This window comes from Prenolepis imparis, unplaced genomic scaffold (assembly GCF_030444845.1).
Source record: "Prenolepis imparis isolate NDT839.2.m4 unplaced genomic scaffold, iyPreImpa1.0 SCAF_8, whole genome shotgun sequence".
NCBI classification, from domain to species: Eukaryota; Metazoa; Arthropoda; class Insecta; order Hymenoptera; family Formicidae; genus Prenolepis; species Prenolepis imparis.
In genome coordinates, this window is record NW_028141166.1 from 10,132,451 (window position 1) to 10,153,825 (window position 21,375).

Consider the following 21,375-nt stretch of genomic DNA (forward strand, 5'->3'; position numbering starts at 1 on the left):
ATAGTAAAACAGCTGTATGTTTTATAAGCTGTGTAAACCTAGCACCCGACTTTTTAAAAATTAATTTTTTAAAACGGAAAATGATAGCATTTCGTTTGTAGTTGTTTGTAGTAACAATAATTTCGTTAGTAGTTTTATCAATTAATAAATAAAAAAATTTTTTTTATGACTCGCACCCGACATTAAGATATCGCAAATCCGCTTGCGCAGTCTTCTTTAGAATCGTTTGTAGTTGTTTGTAGTGATTTTCCTTTCGTTTGTAGTTGAGCGGTTCAAAAGTTATGAACAATTTGTTGATAACTTTTGAATCGCTCAATTACAAACGAAAGGAAAATCACTACAAATAACTACAAACGATTCTAAAGAAGACTGCGCAAGCGGATTTGAAAAATCTTAAAAATTGACAAAGTTAGTTCTTGGACGAATAAACATTTGTTTATAACTTTTGAACTGCTCAACTACAAACGAAAGGAAAATCACTACAAACAACTACAAACAATTCTAAAGAAGACTGCGCAAGCGGATTTGCGATATCACAATGTCGGGTGCGTCATTCAAAAAATTTTTTAAATTTATTAATTGATAAAACTACAAACGAAATTATTGTTACTACAAACAACTACAAACAAAATGCTATCATTTTCCGTTCAAAAAAATTAATTTTTAAAAAGTCGGCTGCTAGGTTCACATAGCTCACACGACGTATAAAACTCTTACCGTTTGATGTTTGAAATCGGGGGAAAAAAAACAGAAAGTTTTTATCATATAACATCATGTATATATGAGCGTTTCAACAAAATTATTTAACAAATCTCGCTCGAATGAGTCATATTATACGCGCATATAATATGCAATATAATGTACATATGCAATAATAATGAGAAAGTGATTTTTTCCGAGTCTGGCGATTAATCAGGGATAGAAAGTAGCACTGGTCAGCCGATTTCAGTGATTATCCGTCCGATGTAAACGACAATAGTAACGCGTCCGAACTCTTTTCATCCTTGCACGCTTTCATTCCTCGTTTGAATAATTTCGACAAATATCGCGATAATAGCATTAATAATGTTATCATTCCTTACAACAATTTTTTAAAAATTTTATTTACAAATATTTAAATAATAAATTTTATTGATAGAGTAATAAAATATTATTTGCACACGACGAGCTATGTAAACCTAGCACCCGACTTTTTAAAAATTAATTTTTTAAAACGGAAAATGATAGCATTTTGTTTGTAGTAGCAATAATTTCGTTTGTAGTTTTATGAATTAATAAATAAAAAAAATTGTTTAAATGACCCGTTAATCGCACCCGACATTGAGATATCTCAAATCCGCTTGCGCAGTCTTCTTTAGAATCATTTGTAGTTGTTTGTAGTGATTTTCCTTTCGTTTGTAGTTGAGCGGTTCTAAAGTTATAAACAATTATTTATTCGTCCAAGAGAGCTAACTTTGTCAATTTTTAAGATTTTTTAAATCCGCTTGCGCAGTCTTCTTTAAAATCGTTTGTAGTTGTTTGTAGTGATTTTCCTTTCGTTTGTAGTTGAACGGTTCAAAAGTTATAAACAATTGTTTGTCAATTTTAAAGATATCGCAAATCCGCTTACGCAGTCTTTTTTAGAATTGTTTGTAGTTGTTCGTAGTGATTTTCCTTTTGTTTGTAGTTGAGCGGTTCAAAAGTTATAAACAAAAACAATTGTTTATAACTTTTGAACCGCTCAACTACAAACGATTCTAAAGAAGACTGCGCAAGCGGATTTGAAAAATCTTAAAAATTGACAAAGTTAGCTGTTGGACGAATAAACAATTGTTTATAACTTTTGAACTGCTCAACTACAAACGAAAGGAAAATCACTACAAACAACTACAAACAATTCTAAAGAAGACTGCGCAAGCGGATTTGTGATATCACAATGTCGGGTGCGAGTCATTTAAAGAAATTTTTTTATTTATTAATTGATAAAACTACAAACAAAATTATTGTTACTACATACAACTACAATCAAAATGCTATCGTTTTCCGTTTAAAAAAATTAATTTTTAAATAGTCGGGTGCTAGGTTCATATAGCTCATACGACGTATAAAACTCTTACCGTTTGATGTTTGAAATCGGGGGAAAAAAAACAGAAAATTTTATATCATATAACATCATGTATATATGAGCGTTTCGACAAAATTATTTAACAAATCTCGCTCGAATAAGTAATATTATACTCGCATATAATATGCAATATAATGTACACATGCAATAATAATGAGAAAGTGATTTTTTTCCGAGTCTGGCGATTAATCAGGGATAGAAAGTAGCACTGGTCAGCCGATTTCAGTGATTATCCGTCCGGTATAAGCGACAATAGTAAGGCGTCCGAACCCTTTTCATCCCTGCACGCTTTCATTCCTCGTTTGAATAATTTCGACAAATATCGCGATAATAGCATTATTAATTGATAAAATTATATACAAACGAAATTAATGTTACTACAAACAACTACAAACGAAATACTATCATTTTCCGTTTTAAAAAATTAATTTTTAAAAAGTCGGGTGCTAAGTTTACATTGCTTCCAGAAACAGATAGACAATTCACACAAAATATCATAATCACATTAGAAAATACAGTACGAGCTATTCTATTCTACTTGACAGATTATAATTTAACTATAATTTTAATTGGGACAAAGTTAAGATTTTGAAAAATAAATATCTTATTTAAACAAATGTTTAATCTCAGAAGTATTAAAAGACAAAAAAATTATTTGAATCTGCAGACAGACACGGAATGCTCATAAAAATCTCTTATTGCCATTTTTTACTTGTTTTTTTATTATATTCAGGAGAGCCTTTATAATTGTATTTTTCATATTATTCGAATAGTTTCCGCATTCCTTGACGGACGCCGTCTGTAAAATCTATGTGGAGGCCGCAAGTATCTTTCTCGAGCTCGAGAGAAATATTTGCCGTACGCTTCGCCGTTTTAGTCCTTTCTTTAGACACGTTAGATATTTCTGTCAAGCATGAAATATACGAGAGTAAAATATTCACATTGCGCGATATGGGACGATATAGCGTTTTCCATAAAAAATAAAAGACCAGCTGTAATAGTCTCTCTTTCGATCTCGCCAATATTTAACATGCGGTTTGACAAAAAAATGCCCTATTTTTCGAAATCACGTTTGAGGGATAAATCACATATATTGCGTAGAAAGGAAAGAGAGAGAATTTTCCATGTTGTTTTGTTTTGCGGAATTTTCTCATCGGCCACGAGAGAACTTTCGGAGAAACGGCTGTGCGAGAATCGTTTCGCTCGTCGTCACGTGTATTTAATTAAACGATATCGCGAGCGAGCGTATTAATCGGGCACGGTCGATTGGTTATGAGACTTATCTGGAATTGGCGTTGAATTATATAACATCCGCACGCCGATTTGAATATTCATACGTGCGTATGCAAGATAACGTACACGTGATTCGGTTACATGCGTGCTCCAACAACGAACGCGGAAGCTTCGTTTATTTCTCGCACATCGCTTTTTCACTAATCGCGTACAGAAATAATTAACGTCATCGAAACAGAAATTACGCGTTCTCTGTCAAAGGCGTGCGTGTGCAACGTGAGAACTACATATATTCCGCTCGATGGTTAATTAATTAATTATAAACATTTATAATGAATGTCACATTAATGCGATAAAAGGTAATTGCATTTGAACTAATTATATGTTTGTCTCCTCGAACCTTTAGATATGTGACACATGTCATCATTATATTTTTAGAGTTTTGTACGTGGATTTACTGTAACATCAATCTAGATAACACTCTTGCAAAAAGAAACGTTTTTGATGGCTTGATTTAATTTCTAATATAAATGATCTAAATAATGAAATATATCGCCTAAAAATCCATTTCACACTCTATTTTTTCTTCGCGGACGTGTATGTACTTCTGTAGTACATTTCGATCAAAATAGCGGATGTAGACGATCCTTTCAACACAACAAAACAATCTTATACTCTTATGTAGGATATTGGAGTAAGAGGATAGGGATCGGTTGTACCTCGTTTTATCTATGTCAACTCGAAAGCAACCCTCTCTTTCAGCCCTTTCCTTTTCCCCTTTCATTCCTTCTTCTCTCTCTCTCTCTCTTTTTCTAAAAGCAACAAGATGTGAAAGATTGCGGAGAGGAATGGCGTAGAAAGAGGGAATTCGAACAAAAATACAAGCGTATTAGCGGCAAGAACGAGGCAAAGAGGCCAAAGCTATGGAACGAAAAAAAAAAAGAAAAGAAAACTGCCGCCGTCGCCGGTAGCCAGAGTCAGCCAGAGAACGCGCTTCGACAAGCCCGTTGTTTCGTTGGATCCGTGGCGTCGGATTATACCGGATGTATATCTACGGCGTGTACATGGCCCTTGGCCCGAGCACGTACGAAACCAAAGTCTCATGTGTGTGTATGTGTGTATATGTGCGCACGTGTGAGAAAGAAAGAGAGAGAGGGAGGAAGAGAGAGAGAGAGCAGGTAGTACACGATAGAGCGGATATTGTACCGTACGATACGTACACCTTCCATCTCTGTTTGTCGATGTTTCTCTGTCTCCCTGTGTACTGGGTCGTATTCACGTGTGATTTTTCGTATATTATACCACACGCGCTTGGATACCGATTCTGAGGTTTCATATAAATGTACAGAGATTCGCGTCGCGTGACTTATATACCGGAAATTGCAACGTGCAACATATTAGAGTTCGTACAGTTGCTTTCATATGAAATACATCCGGAACACTTATAGATACAGCGTCTAATTCTGTTGATTGCTTTAAAAATCACGCGAAAGGGTCAAATTTTAAAAAGTATGTTTTATCTAGATGTGGAAATTTCATTTCTCATATTAAATATCGCGAAAATTATCACAGTATCATATATTCTTTCGCATATATATAAATTATATTTATAGAATTATATATTTTGAGAGAAGAGAGGGAAAGAAAGAGAAAGAAATGAAAATTCAGACAATGAATATATTTATCAAAAATTATATTTATTTATTTTGCCATTGCATCAATGATTTTTAGTCTTGCTTTTGCAAGCGATTAAAATACCTGGCATTCAGCAAGTTAATTTTGAATATCGACATTTCTATAACAATCTGTGCAAACACATATATAGAAATTATGCACATAATAAATAACATAACATAATCACATAAAATGTACGTATTCCGTAATACATGAACGCGAAAATGACGAAAGTATAACGCGGTATGACTTTCTTCGCGCGGTGGACCTCATTGGCGATGCTGGAAGCTTCCTAACCAATTATTGTAATGAGATCTTCAAACTCGTCGCGACGCATAATGAACTGTGGTGACAGATGCCTTCGAATACCGGGACAAGATAGTTTCGTCGTGGCTGTCCGCCTGAATCAGCTTTATATAGGACATCTCTCTTTAACTCTTTTCGTTCCGAAACAAATCATGCAAAATCGGAAGGAAGGTTTTATGTCGCTATCGTTAAGGAACATATAACGAGTGCGTATAATATTGATCGGCATACAATTTAAGACTCACGTCGACAAATAAAGTGTAATAATTTTATGTAAAATAAATGAGTTACTTATTAAATTAATCTCTTATTGGCAAATCGTTGCAAATAATTGAAGATGAGAATATGTTTATGTAACTTGAAATTTTATATTTTCATAATTTCATAATTTTGCATAAATATTACAATTTCGTATATTATGAAAAATAGATGATAGAATGATTCAATATTTTAAGAATCTTTCAATCTGTCAACCGAAAAAGCTATTTGAAGAAATGTCTGAATTAGAAAGTACAAATTAATTATATCGATTAAAACAATATTGTAACAAATTTTTATAAAATTTTAAATGTCACTACAGACAAACGAATCAGAGAAAGTATTATTATGCAATTACTGTTTCTGTGCAACTAAAAAATATGTAAAACATTGTTATTTTTTCTGTTATCTTTCGAATTCTTTTCTATCTTTCAAACGATACGACATAAAGAATTTGTACGGTCACTGATTGCTTTCTATGATTCTCGCGAGATATCTTTATTCTTTTCGCTACGTTTGCGTAACGCTGTTTCCTCTGAACGAGGAAATTGCATCGCTGTGTAAGTGGAAAAGTAAACCCTTTCGCCTATAATATTAACGAGGAAGTTAAATTTGTTTTGCAGTTGAATTGTTTTGCATTAGCACGCAGTCTTGGCGTACGTAGATCTAAATTACTATTTCGCTACAAAACTAATCTTATATATCGTAACAACACAAATGCAAACTTCTTACCCTTTTTAATTATCGCAATTCCAGTACTTTACGATTGCCAATTATGAGATTTTATTCGCGCACGTGTTAATATTTTAAGTGAACTATTTATTCATTATTTAATGCCATTGAATGCAATCATATTATTAATTTAATAATAATACAATAATATAGGTATATGATGAAATTTATAATTTTACAATTGATAAAATTAGACATACTATGACAGTTGTCTGATGTCTATTGGCGATAAATAATGCTATGTATTATGAATATTAGTTATGATTTTCTGAGTTTTTAATCATCGCAATTCCATTATTGAAGTGAGCTTTTCGAAAACAGCCACAAGTGTGTTGTGCCGAAATCTCTATATATCTATTATATTCTCGCTCCGGTCCTTTCCATCTCTCAGGATTAACGAACGCGTTTTGATTCGGCACGTGCGAAAAAAAGGGGGAGGAACAGAGATGTAAAATAGAGGCGTGATATAGATAGGATGGAGACGGTAGGCGACGAAAGCACGAAGCATTCGCCAAAGTGGAACGCACTCGCGAAACGAATCGGATCACCCTATTCATCGGCGCAGCATTGACGAAAATAATCAGAACGAACGGTCGCCCCTTTAGAATTCATATATACGCTCTCTTTCGTCTGGGTGTGCGCGCGTGTACACTCAATTCTTTTTTTTTTTTTTTTTACATCGGCAGACACTTTATTTTTTTTTGCAGTTACCGCCGCACCGCTTTATGAATAAAAATCGTACTTTTGTTCATGAATATACCTCTGTGTATTTCCTGTGGAAATATTTTTCAATCATGGGCGCAATTTCACACATCGCTCATATATATAACTAGCAGTCTATAATCGGCCTGTTGTCATACATCGAAAATTAAAAAATCGCCGTGACGGAACTTTATCGCACCATGTTGCATACCCCATGCATACCGATGGCTCGATGACCGAAGTGAATGCGATGACAAAAGCGAAATTGCAACGGTAATTTAGAATGGTTCGTTAAGCTGATCTCGATAGAAGTACCCAATAAAAGCTGTGCACGATGATGTCAAAATATATGCATGAGACATTATATATAAATACTATACATAAATTATTCATAATGGGGGGACTGAAATATTATATATATATTATATATCATTTTCGGGCATATATTATATATCCTTGCATACGTATCTAATTACAATTAACTTTTGCTCGTGATAATCCAAACACTGCGATTAATGTCATAATACGTCGGCAGCTAGAATTGTTTATCTACAGAATCAAGTAAAAAATATTATGTCGTCTCTTATGGCGAATATCCGATGACTTACAGGGCGCTTACGATTTTGATTTAAATTTCTTGCCGCAGTCACATACTTTATTTCGTCAAAAGGCCGGTTTATCAGAGCGAAACTTCGCGTGGGCGATGGGTAATGTAAAGTTCGTGCCTGAAATCAAATCCCGCACACAGTTATAGCACCCTCGGTCGCCGTTAGCACATCGATACGGCTTCATTTGCGCACCAGCACGCGAACCGCAGTAAAATTTTTTTATGGTCACGTCGGGAGCAAAAGGCGGAAGTAACTTTTTGGCGGCTCAAATTAACCAGCGTAACTGCGGGCACGACAATTACCACCCGATGGCTCGGTCGTCCGTTACTGCACGTTCCCTCTTCTCCCTTTTTCTCCCCTTTCGCACGCCGCCCACATCCAGCTCGATATTAATCACAAAAAACAGTTTCGGACTTCCGGTGCCCACCGACGCCGCGCTCTCGATGCTGATGATGTCCCCGAAATCAAGAGCCTTTATAAACAATAAATCTGACCAGTCCCCGCGTTGGTACGCAAAGTACGCGAACTCGCGAATGAAATGCCTCTGCTGATGAACTGTGTGTGTACGAGCAAGCGAAATTACGGGATGAAAATGTAAAATGATGCAAATTGCAAAAAGGTAATTTTATTTCGTCAAATAGAAAAGTCCTGATAATAAAAAATGTAAAACAATAATAAAATTACGAAATAGAAAATAATAACTCTGTGAGTGAGAATAGAACAAGATTCATTTATAATGTGAAAACACAGTACGAAAAAAATATTTGAAAGAAAACGAATATATTGTCTAATTATTTTACTTAATTACTTAATTTTTAATTAACTTTAGTTATTTGCAAAATAGAACTTTATACAAAAGCTTGTCCTCGTTATGAATATCAGAGAAGAGATGCTTGTAAAAGTTAAATTTTGATATTGTATGAAAATCTTTTATCACGTACGTGCACGTCAAAGAAGTAGAGTTTACTTTCAAAATTCAACTCCAAAATTATATTCAATATACATACACTTTGTTATAATAATTTCACGTGCTGGTATTTTACGGAAACTTTTGCTTATAATCGGCTGTGAGCTCTGCGATATAATTATATGCAACGTAGTCGACCACAAAGTGTACAGAGCATGTTTCAAATAAGTCGATCGATTTAAGACACGTAAACGTAGATGGAAAGCATATTTTGTAAAATACAGAGGATGTCTTACTATAAATAGAATACCACGACAATAAACTTTTACGCCTTTATATTTTACTGCTAGGATATGATAAAAAAAACATAATGCGAAATCAATTTTTTTTTCGTGACCCTTTCGTAGAATTATATGAATATTTCCAGAGAACTGCGCGCGCTGTATCATTATAACCGTAAATATCTCTGCTGGCGTTCATAATTCTGAGAAAATTATGCCCTGTCTTAGTAATTGGAAAAGGGAGAAAGGGGAATATATATTAATGGCGCAACATTACGCGCGTTAATCGTTCCGGGGGCTACCGGCTTTACTAATGCGAGATCTATTTCTGTATTAATCATGATCTCTCGTCGCGTTAATGAGTGAAACAAATTTAATCATCATCATTTCGCTGTCGGATCGAAACTCGGTTATTTCGCAGAAACGAAGTAAATATAAGATGCGTGAAAAATGAATTGCGCGGTCCGAAATGATCTCGCGCGCACGAGCGTGTTAGCTTTTAGCTAAACGCGGTGGATAATTAAAGAAAAGAAAGGCCGACACGAAGTCGGACGTGAAAGCGCGTGCGAGTCGGATAATAAATTGAGTTTTACCGGAGGGATCGGTTTCATTAAAGCACGATAATTCTCGTCTCAGTATAGAGCAGCCGCGGCAGTTTCTCCGCGGAAATAAATAACGGCAGTAGTGCAGGTGCGCCACTGTCAGACCTGTCGCGGATTAATGGTGCGCCGCGCTGCGCCGCGTCGCGTCGCGCGTTGCACCGACCTCGACTACTGGAAAACGGGGGCGTCCTCACTTCGAAGGGACTTTGCCTTTAAAAAAGGAGGTCGCGCAACCGAGGGATCGACGCGAGTGCATCTTGTCCTTAAGGAAACGGAGAGGCAATCGAGATACCTAACGTATTACACGGCGGACTATGATACTGCAAATACTACAAAGGCTAATACCGATAAATGATGCCTTCCCGCATACCATTTGTCAGGATTACGGAGATGTAGAACGAACGGGAACGGAGAGAAAGGAGACATTCTCGTGAAAGGGAGAGAGAAGGAAATAGGGAAACCCGCAAAGTCGGTATCTGTAGCAACGAATCTAAAAACGTAAAAAAAGTTTCGCACGCCTGTTCGATTCAGGCTTCTGCTTAATTCATGATATGATGATGATGATTATGATGATATGTGTGTTTGTAATATAATATTCATGATATCTTATTTCATTCGAAATGTATCTGCATCCGAAAAGATTTCCTAAATTGAAAGTAGAATTAAATATATATAAAATATGTCAAAAATATATTTATTGGTTTGTCGTATTTTATTTAAATTAAAAAGCTTTAAGAAAATTGATCTCAATTGCAATCAATTGAGCAGTACTATGTAAATTGAAAATGCTTATAAAATAATAATGCAATTATCGGAAATCGGTACATGACAAATGGAATGAAAAGATCTAAGATGTTTAAAAAATGCAATTTTAACGTATCGATCAATCAGACATATTTAATTAACTAATATATTATATCTATCAATAAATAATTAGAGAATCGATGCCGTGCGAATTCAATCTACGGATTAATTTTGTTTGTATAAAAGTAATGAATAAAACAAGGAAAGCGATATCACTCTTTTTCTCTGTAAGCATTTTTCATATATATGCAAAATGCTTACAGAAAAAAGCACTAACAATGAAAATAAAATTGTCATTTGAAGTCAAATATACTTTATTATAGTTAAATATTATAATGTTAAAAGAAAGGACTATTTAAGATAATTAAAACTGATATTATCACACGCGCACAATTTAAAATTCTAAAAAACATTATCAAGATGGATATGACTTTTCTCTTACTAACAGTAATAATGCATTCGATACAAGTTGAAGGAAGCGACCGTCTTTCACCAAATTACTTTTAATTTCAAGAGTTTCCGATTGTCACTCTTGATATACCTTGATGTGAAAGAAGATTGCAATAAAAATAAAACACCGCTCCACTCGAAATGCAGAATCAAAATAATTCTTTATGCGGCGGGAAATGCTTTATGTTCGGGGAGGAAAATAAAGTAGAAAAAAAGTAGCGGCGTTTCTCCGAATGCGATCTTTCGGCATAATTTTTGCGATTGTAATTTTCCAATTACATCACCCGCTGAATTCCGTTCGCCAAGTGGCTTTCCAACCCAACACGAGCATCGCAATCTGATTTTCCCCGTAAATTCCGCTCTCTCGAACGAAACGATAAAGCGCGAGTTTTTCCACGCGCGCGGAGAGAGTACCGTCCCGTTCTTATTATTTTAACTTTTCCCCTCGTTTCTCCGGTAGACTTTACGTCCGTCCAATATTTGATAACGCAACAATTCCCGACTTCCGGACCGACTCGGAGGGCAGAAGTAGTGGCACCGTGGACGCATCAGCCGATACATACGCTCGTCAGAAATACATCGCGACGTACCTACCTCGGAGCGACTCGATATCGATTTCAGATTTCAATTTAATGCCGTCACGATATCTCAGGCACGATCTTCCAATACCAATTTCGTGTTATCGGACTTTTCGTGTGACGCGCCCGTCCCGTGCAGCTCCCGGGACATCCGCGGCCGCGTTAGATCTCGCAGCGGCGAGTCGCGCGCTACCAGAAAAACCTCTCGCGCACTCATGAATATTCTTCGACGATAACTATATCGATGTGTTTCTGTTCGTTTGCAGTGCCTCCGCACGTGATCGCGATTGTCGACGAGAACGGGACCGGAAGGTCCTTGACGGTCGGGCCATATTTGGAGGGCGACAATCTACGACTCTCCTGCGACGTTCGTGGCGGTGAGTATCGTAAAAATAGAGTGTACATAGCGTACAGCGACAACGCTTTTTTCAATCTCGAAAAGCTGCATGACTCTTTGTGTCCCGCAATGCGGGTTTTGTGTGTGTGTGTGTGTGTGTGTGTCCTGTAGTCGATATATCGATAGTGTATTGTCGACGCGAGAATGATCAGACACAGTCTTTGTTTGCTAAGCAGTATTCTGTTTCTATAAAAATCGAACGTTTTAATTCAACCGCATATAATTTAACGTTTTAATAATTATTACTATTACCTTTGACCTTATCTCTTTAACACTGGGGTCAATACCAATTATATATACATGTTAATTGATTTACAAGAGTCGCAGTATCTAATATACATATATTATGCTTATAATACATATATTAATTATATGTGCATTAACATCCATTAATTTCTTATATAAATGATGGCCATTAATTATATTATAAATGATATCATATGAAGTAAATATTTGTGTACGGTGCAAAACATCGTTATTTGTGAATAAATAATCGGGGTGTTTGTATTGCAGGATGTTTATATAACGTTGAACGAATGTCCATGGCGATGATTATTACGGAAATAATATTGCACAGTGTTGTTATAAAGTCTTTATGCACTTTGTAATGTTAATAACTTTTGTTTTGCGGGATTTCTAAAAAATGTAAATAAATAATTTAATAATCCCAAGATTAATGGTGAAATACAAATAATCTTCTTGGAACATATTATGGATTATACTTCTCTCTAAAGCAAAAGTTATCAATATTTTAAAGTGCAAAACAGTTTTATATGTAAATACGTTGATCAATCGATGAACACCGGAATAGCTATGTAATATTTGCTCTAAACTTCATTAATTTATTGTATATTTTCTCATCAATTATATCGCAACAAATAATTATTCGACCACATTACACAATAATGCAGATAGTTATATTTAAATAATGTCGAATATGCTGTTTGTGACCGATAATGCAATTGATCGTTTAACAGCACTATTAGTATATACACGATGAGAAACTAATTTTATATTCCACGTTAGCTATTTTTGGCAATTATGTGCCATAATTATTACATTTTATTATCATTTTGTATACGTTTGGAGAAAGATCGCGACGAGTGACCTCGATACTCCCGTGCCGTTAAATCTACAGCGGTATATCTCGCAATAGTTGCGAGTTTATCGAGCGAATAGAGAGATATCGATAAATTCTGTTAAAACTCGAGTATCTCTATACACGCGCATCCGCTCTGAAAAGACCTCCGCGAAGCGTCGCGTTTCATCGATACCGGGGTGCGATAATTTTTCCGCCGGGCTGACACGCAGCGAGCTGAAACGAAATTGATGTATTTCCGTAGGTAAGCCGGCCCCGACGGTGTCCTGGTATCGCAACGACAAATTCGTCACCAACCGGACTACGGCACTGCGCAACGGTGTGACACGCAGCGAGATCGTTATACAAAATTTGAACCGGGACGACGTCCACACGGTGCTGACTTGCAACGCCACGAATAACAATAGGTCGATCCCGCTGTCGTCGTCGGTCCGCGTGGACATGAATTGTAAGTATCCATATATATCCGCTCTGCCATAAAAATTCGCCCTTTCGGCTCTCTCGCTCGTCCTCTCGTCCACCGTCGATGAATGTCCGCGCCGCGGGACAGGATTTTATACATATCGGCGAAATTTTTAATTTGCGCGAAATATGATAATTGCGATACGCAATTAGCTAAGCAATATGATAATAATGACGGTACCGTTAAATCGGTACGAGTTAAATTAAAATTCTCTTTAAAATATTCATGAATATATCATCTGGTGAATTTCTCGCCGGGATATAGAAGATTCTACCTGGCGTTAATGCAATAAGCGTCTACGGCACAATTTCCAAAGTTTCTTCTATTGGCAATAATCGTCTTACGTTTGACAATGACAAAGATATGTGAACTTAGATAGTTGAATTCTCTCGATCCGGTAATAGGATAGAAAGCTGAGCGTGTGCTTGAGGGACATGTAATCCGGAACGCTCTGTGTGATATTGCATTTGCCTTTCACTTACTACGAAAGAGGATTCGTCCAACATCTCGACTGTATTATATCCATCGTGCTATTGACAAACCGTTCGAATCATCGGTGAGATGTTTATCGGGATAATAGAAAATCCGATGGCCATTTTTCTAGATCCATTTGTGCGAACCGATGACGTGAACTTCCGAAAGGGAGGTAGAAAAGGAAAAGGGGGAAATATGAGAATTTCGTGGATGTAGAGAGAGAGAGAGAGAGAGAGAGAGGGACAGATGAGATATTCGACCGCTCTCGACCAGAGTTCGTCGGCCCGCACGTTGAGAGGATATGGATCCGTTCGAGCTTTGATACGTATTCGAATCATAAAATAGTGAGAGAAAGAGAGAGAGACTTCTCAGTCTCTCGCGCTCTGTCCATTCTTTAGAAGATTATATTACTCATTGGAGAATCTATTCGATAATACAATTGGCACTCGCGAGCCTTGCGTCGATTGTCCCTATTCTCTTACTTTCTTGATCGTAAAATTTAATCCCCTTATTATTTATTCGCGTGACACAGTCTATTGAAAATCGCTTATCAGCATGATACTTAAATCGCGCGGCCGAATATTAATAAAAAATTTATCTCCGATATTTTATATTCTATCTCCGCATTCTATTATTTATATATGGAACGATATCGAATTTTGGAAGATACATTATCGAATTACATCAACTTGCTAAAACGCTTTATACACTTTGCGGATGATAGTCGATAGAATGCGGTAGAAAATAAATAGCGATGTGCTTCTTTGGACTACGGGATACGGTATAATAACGTTTACAACATGGATACCTAAGGTATACAGAGCAATGTCAAACATCCAGATCAATACCATTGGTATATTGATATAGATGTTTGGCATCCATACCAATGTCAAATATCCACGCTAATACTGGACAATCTCAATACACGGGGCTCTAGAACAATCAGTGTTTCCCACTGCTTGTTAGTAAGGAAAAGAAAATTTATATATTAAAAATCATACATCTTCCCGCGATTAATTCACTTTTTAACCACGAGAATCTTTGTTTGATAACGCAAAAAAAGAAAACAAAACAGAAAAAATTCCGATTAATAATTTAGCTTTCAAAAATTGTATTTATTTTTAACGTAAAGGATATATATATATATATATTTGGCGAGAGCCAACAAGTATCGATATTCCTTCGAGCTGCGCTGTCGACTCTATATACGGCTAGAATGTCGGCACGTAGCAGATACAGAACGCGACGTATTGGTGATGGAGATGAGATGATCGCGTGTTTCTCGCCGCAGCATGGAATCAGGATGGACGGCACAATTTACGGGCGTTACGGTTCAGAGGACGCACTCCGTCTCTTCCCCAGAGGAACCTTTGCATTCTTTACGAGATCGGAGGCTCGCATCGCCAGTAGCAGCGATGCGTGAATGGCGCGTTAAAATAAAAAAGAGAAAAAAAAGAGAGAGAAAGAGAGAAAGAGAATGCTGGGGACAAGGGTGCGAAACCTCCGTTAAAGTGTGAATTACGTTCGGGCGAACGTAGTGCGTCTTCTCGCGGCGTGGAATTCGATTATCCCGGACGTGATTTAAAATATTCTCGATAGCAGCGGCGGTGATGCTAGTGGCAAATTCCGACTGCGTTTTTTTTTTCTTTTTTTTTCCCGGAAGGCAGAGATAAAGGCGAACGTCACGTATATGGATCTACTTTCATCGACTCTTCGGGGGCCACCCACCGTCTTGGAGAGAAGGTAGATTATCACGAAATCTCTTCTCATTCGATCGCGTTTTACAGGGCGACGAGAGACATCGAAACGGTTTTTACCCAGGATATAGAATGACAGAATCGTCGTATAACGAGAACGAGATAACTTTGAAATCCTCTAAAATGTGTTTTCCTATAAACGCCCTTCTGAATTTCTTATTGACGCGGGTGTTTTTAAAGTAAAATATTAAAAACACCCGAGAGAATCTTTATTAAAGATTGCGCTGGGAAAAGTTGGACCGCAATTTAAAAGCAATGGACGAAACATAATGGAAATATACTCTACTGGCTCCGACTTCGAATGTAATAAGAGAAACTTTTATTCGCGCTCGGACGTAATTAAATGTATATACATACACGATAGTTTTGTTGGCTAATTGATTTTCTCGCCAACTTTCGAAAGAGGAAAATTTCGTATATGTTTATCGTGCGCGCACAAATAAGATTTTAAGTTGTTTATAACCATTTCATTAATTTTTAAAATTTTTGACCGGCAAAATAACACTTAACATTTTCTCATAATATTTTCGAGGCGCGTTATGATATATTAATTGCATAAATAATTACAACATGTTACATTGGGTAATTTTTGTTGATAGCACAATATAATAAGTTAGAAAAGTCAGAAAATTATATTCAGGATAAAAGCGACAAAATATATATGATGAGAAAATCCGTTTTACGTAATAAAACAAAAAAAGTATAACAGTTTTTTAAATCGACAATTCGTGACTACTTTCGACGAAGCTCGTAAGCGACATCGCGGTGTGAAAGTCATTCGGAATGAAATCGATTAAACACGCGACGCTACGTAATAGCAAATTATTCTAGATAATGTGAAATTATCAGACGATTTTACATTGGGCGAGAAAGACAAGAGGATTAGATCCCATTAGCATACGCGAATTGGATTGAAGCAATGCCGTTGTTTTCAGTTAAATCGATTTTTATCGGGTATTGTTACGCGACGTCTGCCTTCGAGAACGATTTGAGAGCGGACGGTAACACGGAACGGAGAATGTTCGTCGCGATTCCGAACTGATTTGAATTCTTCCCTTTTTCCACTTAAACGATCTATTTAAACGTAACCTTTCACGAAAAATGTAGAAAAAGGCATATTATTCGCTTAAAATTAAGAAGTATGTTATATAAGTAGTGAGCTCGGAATCGATCTTTGGGAGACAAAAGGACGCGAAAGAACGAAATCTAAGAATTCTTTCTCATTTGAAATAATTTTGTATTTATATTCTTCCGCTTCTCAGCTTCTAAAAGAATAATTTGATAAAGAGCTGACATAAGGCATAACATGCATAAAAAATTGTATTGTTAATTATGTATGGTTATACGGATTTTTTTATTGAGCTCTTTCTTTCGTTAATAGAAAGTTTTCGATCAATTTAGAGTATATGTTTTTTTTCGCAAATAATTTTTTATATATATTGGCACACGTCACAACGTAATGGTACCCAAAATGGTCGAATATTAGGAACGATACGGGGACGGTAACTCTGGGACGGTTAAGGGGAGAGTTGGGGAAACAGCGGAGGGGAATGTTCTCTCTTCTGGTCAGATACCACGTGGTTGCTCGCAACAGTCCTTTGACGATGGCAACTTTTGCGCTCGATATGCGACGCTCGGTAACACGGATTTCCCGTGTAATATATCTCCCTTTCACGTAAAAGCGCGCGATCCCTTTCAATATGCCGAGAGCGACGCGAAGCGTTAGTGCGCGGACCATCTTTTTCGGCTGATCTTGGCAAGTGTTCGCGCGCGCCATATGTAACGGCGAGCTCCACGTTATTCATTTCGCTGACAGAATACAGAAGTCATTTGTCGACTCGCTAGCGAGCTGACTTGACAATACCTATTACAGACGCATCCCGTGAATACCGAGCTGTCTATCTTCCTCTTTCTATCTTTCTCTCTCTCTCTCGTGTATGAATTATATTACCTTAGCCACTCAGACATCAGAAGAGCCCGACAAATATCCTCGCAAGACAATAATGAGCGATTAGCATGAAATGTAAATAATGAAAGTGAATATTATAACCAAAAGAATTGATTATTAATTCATGACGAATTTAGCAAAGAATTCGTATATATTATTCATGTGATATATTACGCTAAAAAATAAAAAAGCTTCTGAAAGAATAAATCTTTGACATATGAGATATCATTTTAATTTCGTGTTTAATTTTAATCGTAGAATTTTTAATTTATTTGGGATTTTTTTATAGGGATAATCTTTCTTTCAAGAGGGAGGAAATTTTTATTATTAAAAATGTATTAATACCTTAATGATCTCGAATTACAATTCTTGATACAGTGAAATCTGTATATTAACTGAAAAAGAAAATGTATTATCTATTTGTATTTGTCTCTTTATAAAGTTTAAAAGCTTTTTATTTTTTATTTTAAAATTACTATTCTATATCGAGATTTTTAAACAAAAATTGAATTAAAGAGACTTATAATAGAATTTGAAACTTATAGATATATTTAGAATTTATTTCTAAAATTTAATCGGAACATACACATTATCAGGTAAATCAAACTTAATTCATTTAGGTAAAAGCACGACAATTCCATTTGATATATTAGGGCTAATAAATTCAACTCAACTGACTGACAAATTGATAAGTCAACAGTTAGCTCTCTCATGCACTCAATGAGTTTCCATAGCAAAGTGTCTTTCACATTTCCACCCTCAAGACTTGGCATGCATTGCTTTGCATTTTGACAATTTGCAACCACGACGTTGAAGGGAATCAAAATGATCATTACCTCTGCACGCTCTCTTCCTTCGGCGGCGTTTCATTATCCGCGTGAAATTGAATCTGCCGATCAATTACTCGTCTCTCTCTATGAGAGAAGTACGCCTTCTTCGCGTTCTCGCAAACGAGAAGCATCTCGCGCGATTGCCGCTCCTTCTCCTGGAAAATCTCGACAGATCTTGCTCTTTTCCGCGGAAGATGCGATTGCACTCTCGCGCTTCGTCCCGCGATTCCGCGCACGTGTGTGCGGAAACGCAGTGGGAAACGCGCGTCGCCGGTTCTCATCGACGGCTCCTTATCCGCGGGGTTTGGTTTTCATTCCTTTTGCAATTCAATCCGCCAGAATCCCACGGGATATTCACATCCCTCTTTTCGCCCCCCCCCCCCTCTCCTTTTCTCCACGTCGTCAACGTTCCTCTTCAATATCTCGAACTTGCGTCTCTATACCACTGCGCGATTCGCCAAAATGATGAAATCATCCAATTAATATATCAAGTTTATTATATCTTAAACTTTGAATTAATCTGAATTATATTTACTTAATATATTCGTCGTATACTTAATATATTCGTCGCTGCGATGACAATTTTCAACTATATAGCATAGATGAAAATATTAGTGCAATTAGTATAGGTATTAAGTACAGAAAATTTTTGGATGAAATATATATATGTCACAATATATTGAAGTTACAAAATATTTATGTTATTCTTATTTGCTATTATATAAAAAAAATGTATATTATTTGAAAAAGTTATAAAAATAATTCTAGTATATTCTTCAGTATTGAATATCAATATATATTGCAATATCTAGATTTGTTCCTATTTTTTTTTTTACTGTATGAGATTACGTGAGTATGCAATCTCCTTTTGAATCAATAGAGCCGGGGAATGAAATAGATCAAAAATGAAAACGTAAAAGAATGGTAACTGCTTTGGGCCAATCAGAATAATTAAGAGATTTAAATTTGAAAGTAATTGCATAAGCAAGATTTTAATTAAAAATCTTACAAATGGACAGATATTTGTACATGTCTGCAAAAAAATATCTACATTTCGGGATTATCATTACTTTATTACTCTGCAAAGAGATTACAAAAATACGCAACGTTTTTAACATTTAAAAGCGTCAATGAAATCAGGAAACGGATTAAAATTGAAAATTCAAAGTCAAGAGAAAAAGAGAAAGAGTAACCGCTTCCTGACGACTAGATAGAGAACAATCAACAAACCAAGTTAAATGTAAGTGAATGAGAGCAAGTATTTAATTAAAAATCTTATTCAATCTGCCATATCTCATTCATATCTGCCGTTATTATGTTTATTCAAGTTTATTCAAGTGGAGATTTCGAAAGAGATATCTCTTTCAAATACAGTATAACGAAAGAGGATTTGTAATCTTTTTATTTAAACTAGTAAAATTTGCTCGCCTTCGGTGTCGAAATAGATAGCATTTATTTAACTTCACGGTATGAAACCGGCGGATCAAACGTGAATCCAAAAACGAATTAATGATTATGCCGTGCATATGCAGGTGCATATATAGCATCGAGGAATATGGTAATCTTGCAAGATTTAAGGTCTCTTCCGCTCTGTTACCGACCAGGTTCCGGAACGATGACGGGACAATTACTTCGCGCTTCGATGAGAACTATAATCGACTATACAGAATGTTCCAAAGTTTATATGGGCATAATCTCAATAATAAATTTTTTTAAGATTAAAAAATTTGAAACTCTTTCATTGATATATTTTTGAAAAGACTATATGAAGTAAATAAATAAATAAAATTATTTTTATATTATACGTGTATTTTAAAAATATAAGATAAATATATAATATAAAAGTCTTTATAAGTCTTCTTAAATTAATCCTGCTTGCAAAATAATATTAAAAAGTAAAGTATTATTTTGCCTCTCTTTATATATGTTCTTCTAAAACTTAATTTACCAAAGTCATATATAACTCTTGATTTTTTGACATTGAAATAACTGTCAATTTCTTCAGCTGTTCGTTTCTTGTGACTTGTAAAAAAATGTATAACTTATGGAACAACCTGTATAGCGAGAAGAGCATGTCAAGTTTGATAAATGCATATGCTTGGGCAGCAAGAGTTATTAGCCATACGCTGTAGTTATTGTAGGTATAGATATTGTAGGGTTTCAATAGTCTCATTGACAATCTTCTCCATTCCACAGTTTCGCAATAATTAGGTGATCAATGGAATCGTATCCATCGAAGCATCTCTATTATTTGATGAAACACGTAATCTCATCTAATACGTGCAACAATGTTATCCACGCTAAGAAACGCACTCGTATTTCTCCCGAAATTTTTTCGCAAGCGACGTGAAACGCTTTATTTAATGAACAAATTTTAAAGGTTGCCCATTTTAGCACATTATACATATACAGCCTAATTACATCGAAAAACAATGCGCATACGCCATGCATCGCGCAAACACGGCGTTATTTACTCTTTTGTTAATTAACTTAATTAGCGGATTATTCGAGGCTCGCTATTATCTAGAGTTTGTTATGACGAAAACATTTTCAAAGAGAAGCATTATAAATATTATAACGATAAGCATTATAACGGAAAATAATATCTCCGGTGAAAAATTTAGCGCTTTATTAGTTGCCTAAACAACCGCGTACATATAGATAATGCATTATTGCGTATAATAAATTGGAAGAAAACTGAGGAGATCAATAACTTCGATATAAGCGCAAAGTTGACATTTTTATTGCAGATACACAAATATACATAAAATGTAAGGGAAAAGTGGATAATTAAAGTGGAAAATTTTGCAGTTTATAAATAATATACTGATGTCTGTTCAATAATATTCTCTAAAAAAATATTATATTCTGATATAGCTTGCAATAATAAAATTACTAATTATATTGACTGTCATAAATATATGGCACAAATAGCATGAATATTATTAATTTATTGAATATTTAATTTATCGCAACATATCTAAATATTGAAATATTCAAATATATTTAATTGATACTATTTAACTATTAAAATTTTTATATAGTGCACGCGCGCGTACGCACACACACACACACACACACACACACTATATATATATATATATATATATATATATTATATTAAATATTATTACTATGTTTTTATTATTTTATCGAGATGCTCTCGTA

The 21,375-nt window shown here is 35.5% G+C and overlaps 1 protein-coding gene across 2 annotated transcripts in view; it reads left to right on the forward strand.

Moving 5' to 3' along the window:
* LOC145939863 (neural cell adhesion molecule 2) overlaps window positions 1-21,375 on the forward strand; it is a 221,158-nt gene that overhangs the window by 167,960 nt on the left and 31,823 nt on the right. For both annotated transcript variants that reach the window (XM_083044483.1, XM_083044484.1), the window contains 2 exons: window positions 11,506-11,616; window positions 12,980-13,183. In XM_083044483.1, coding sequence (XP_082900609.1) covers window positions 11,506-11,616; window positions 12,980-13,183 — 315 coding nt within the window. The remainder of the gene's footprint in view (window positions 1-11,505; window positions 11,617-12,979; window positions 13,184-21,375) is intronic.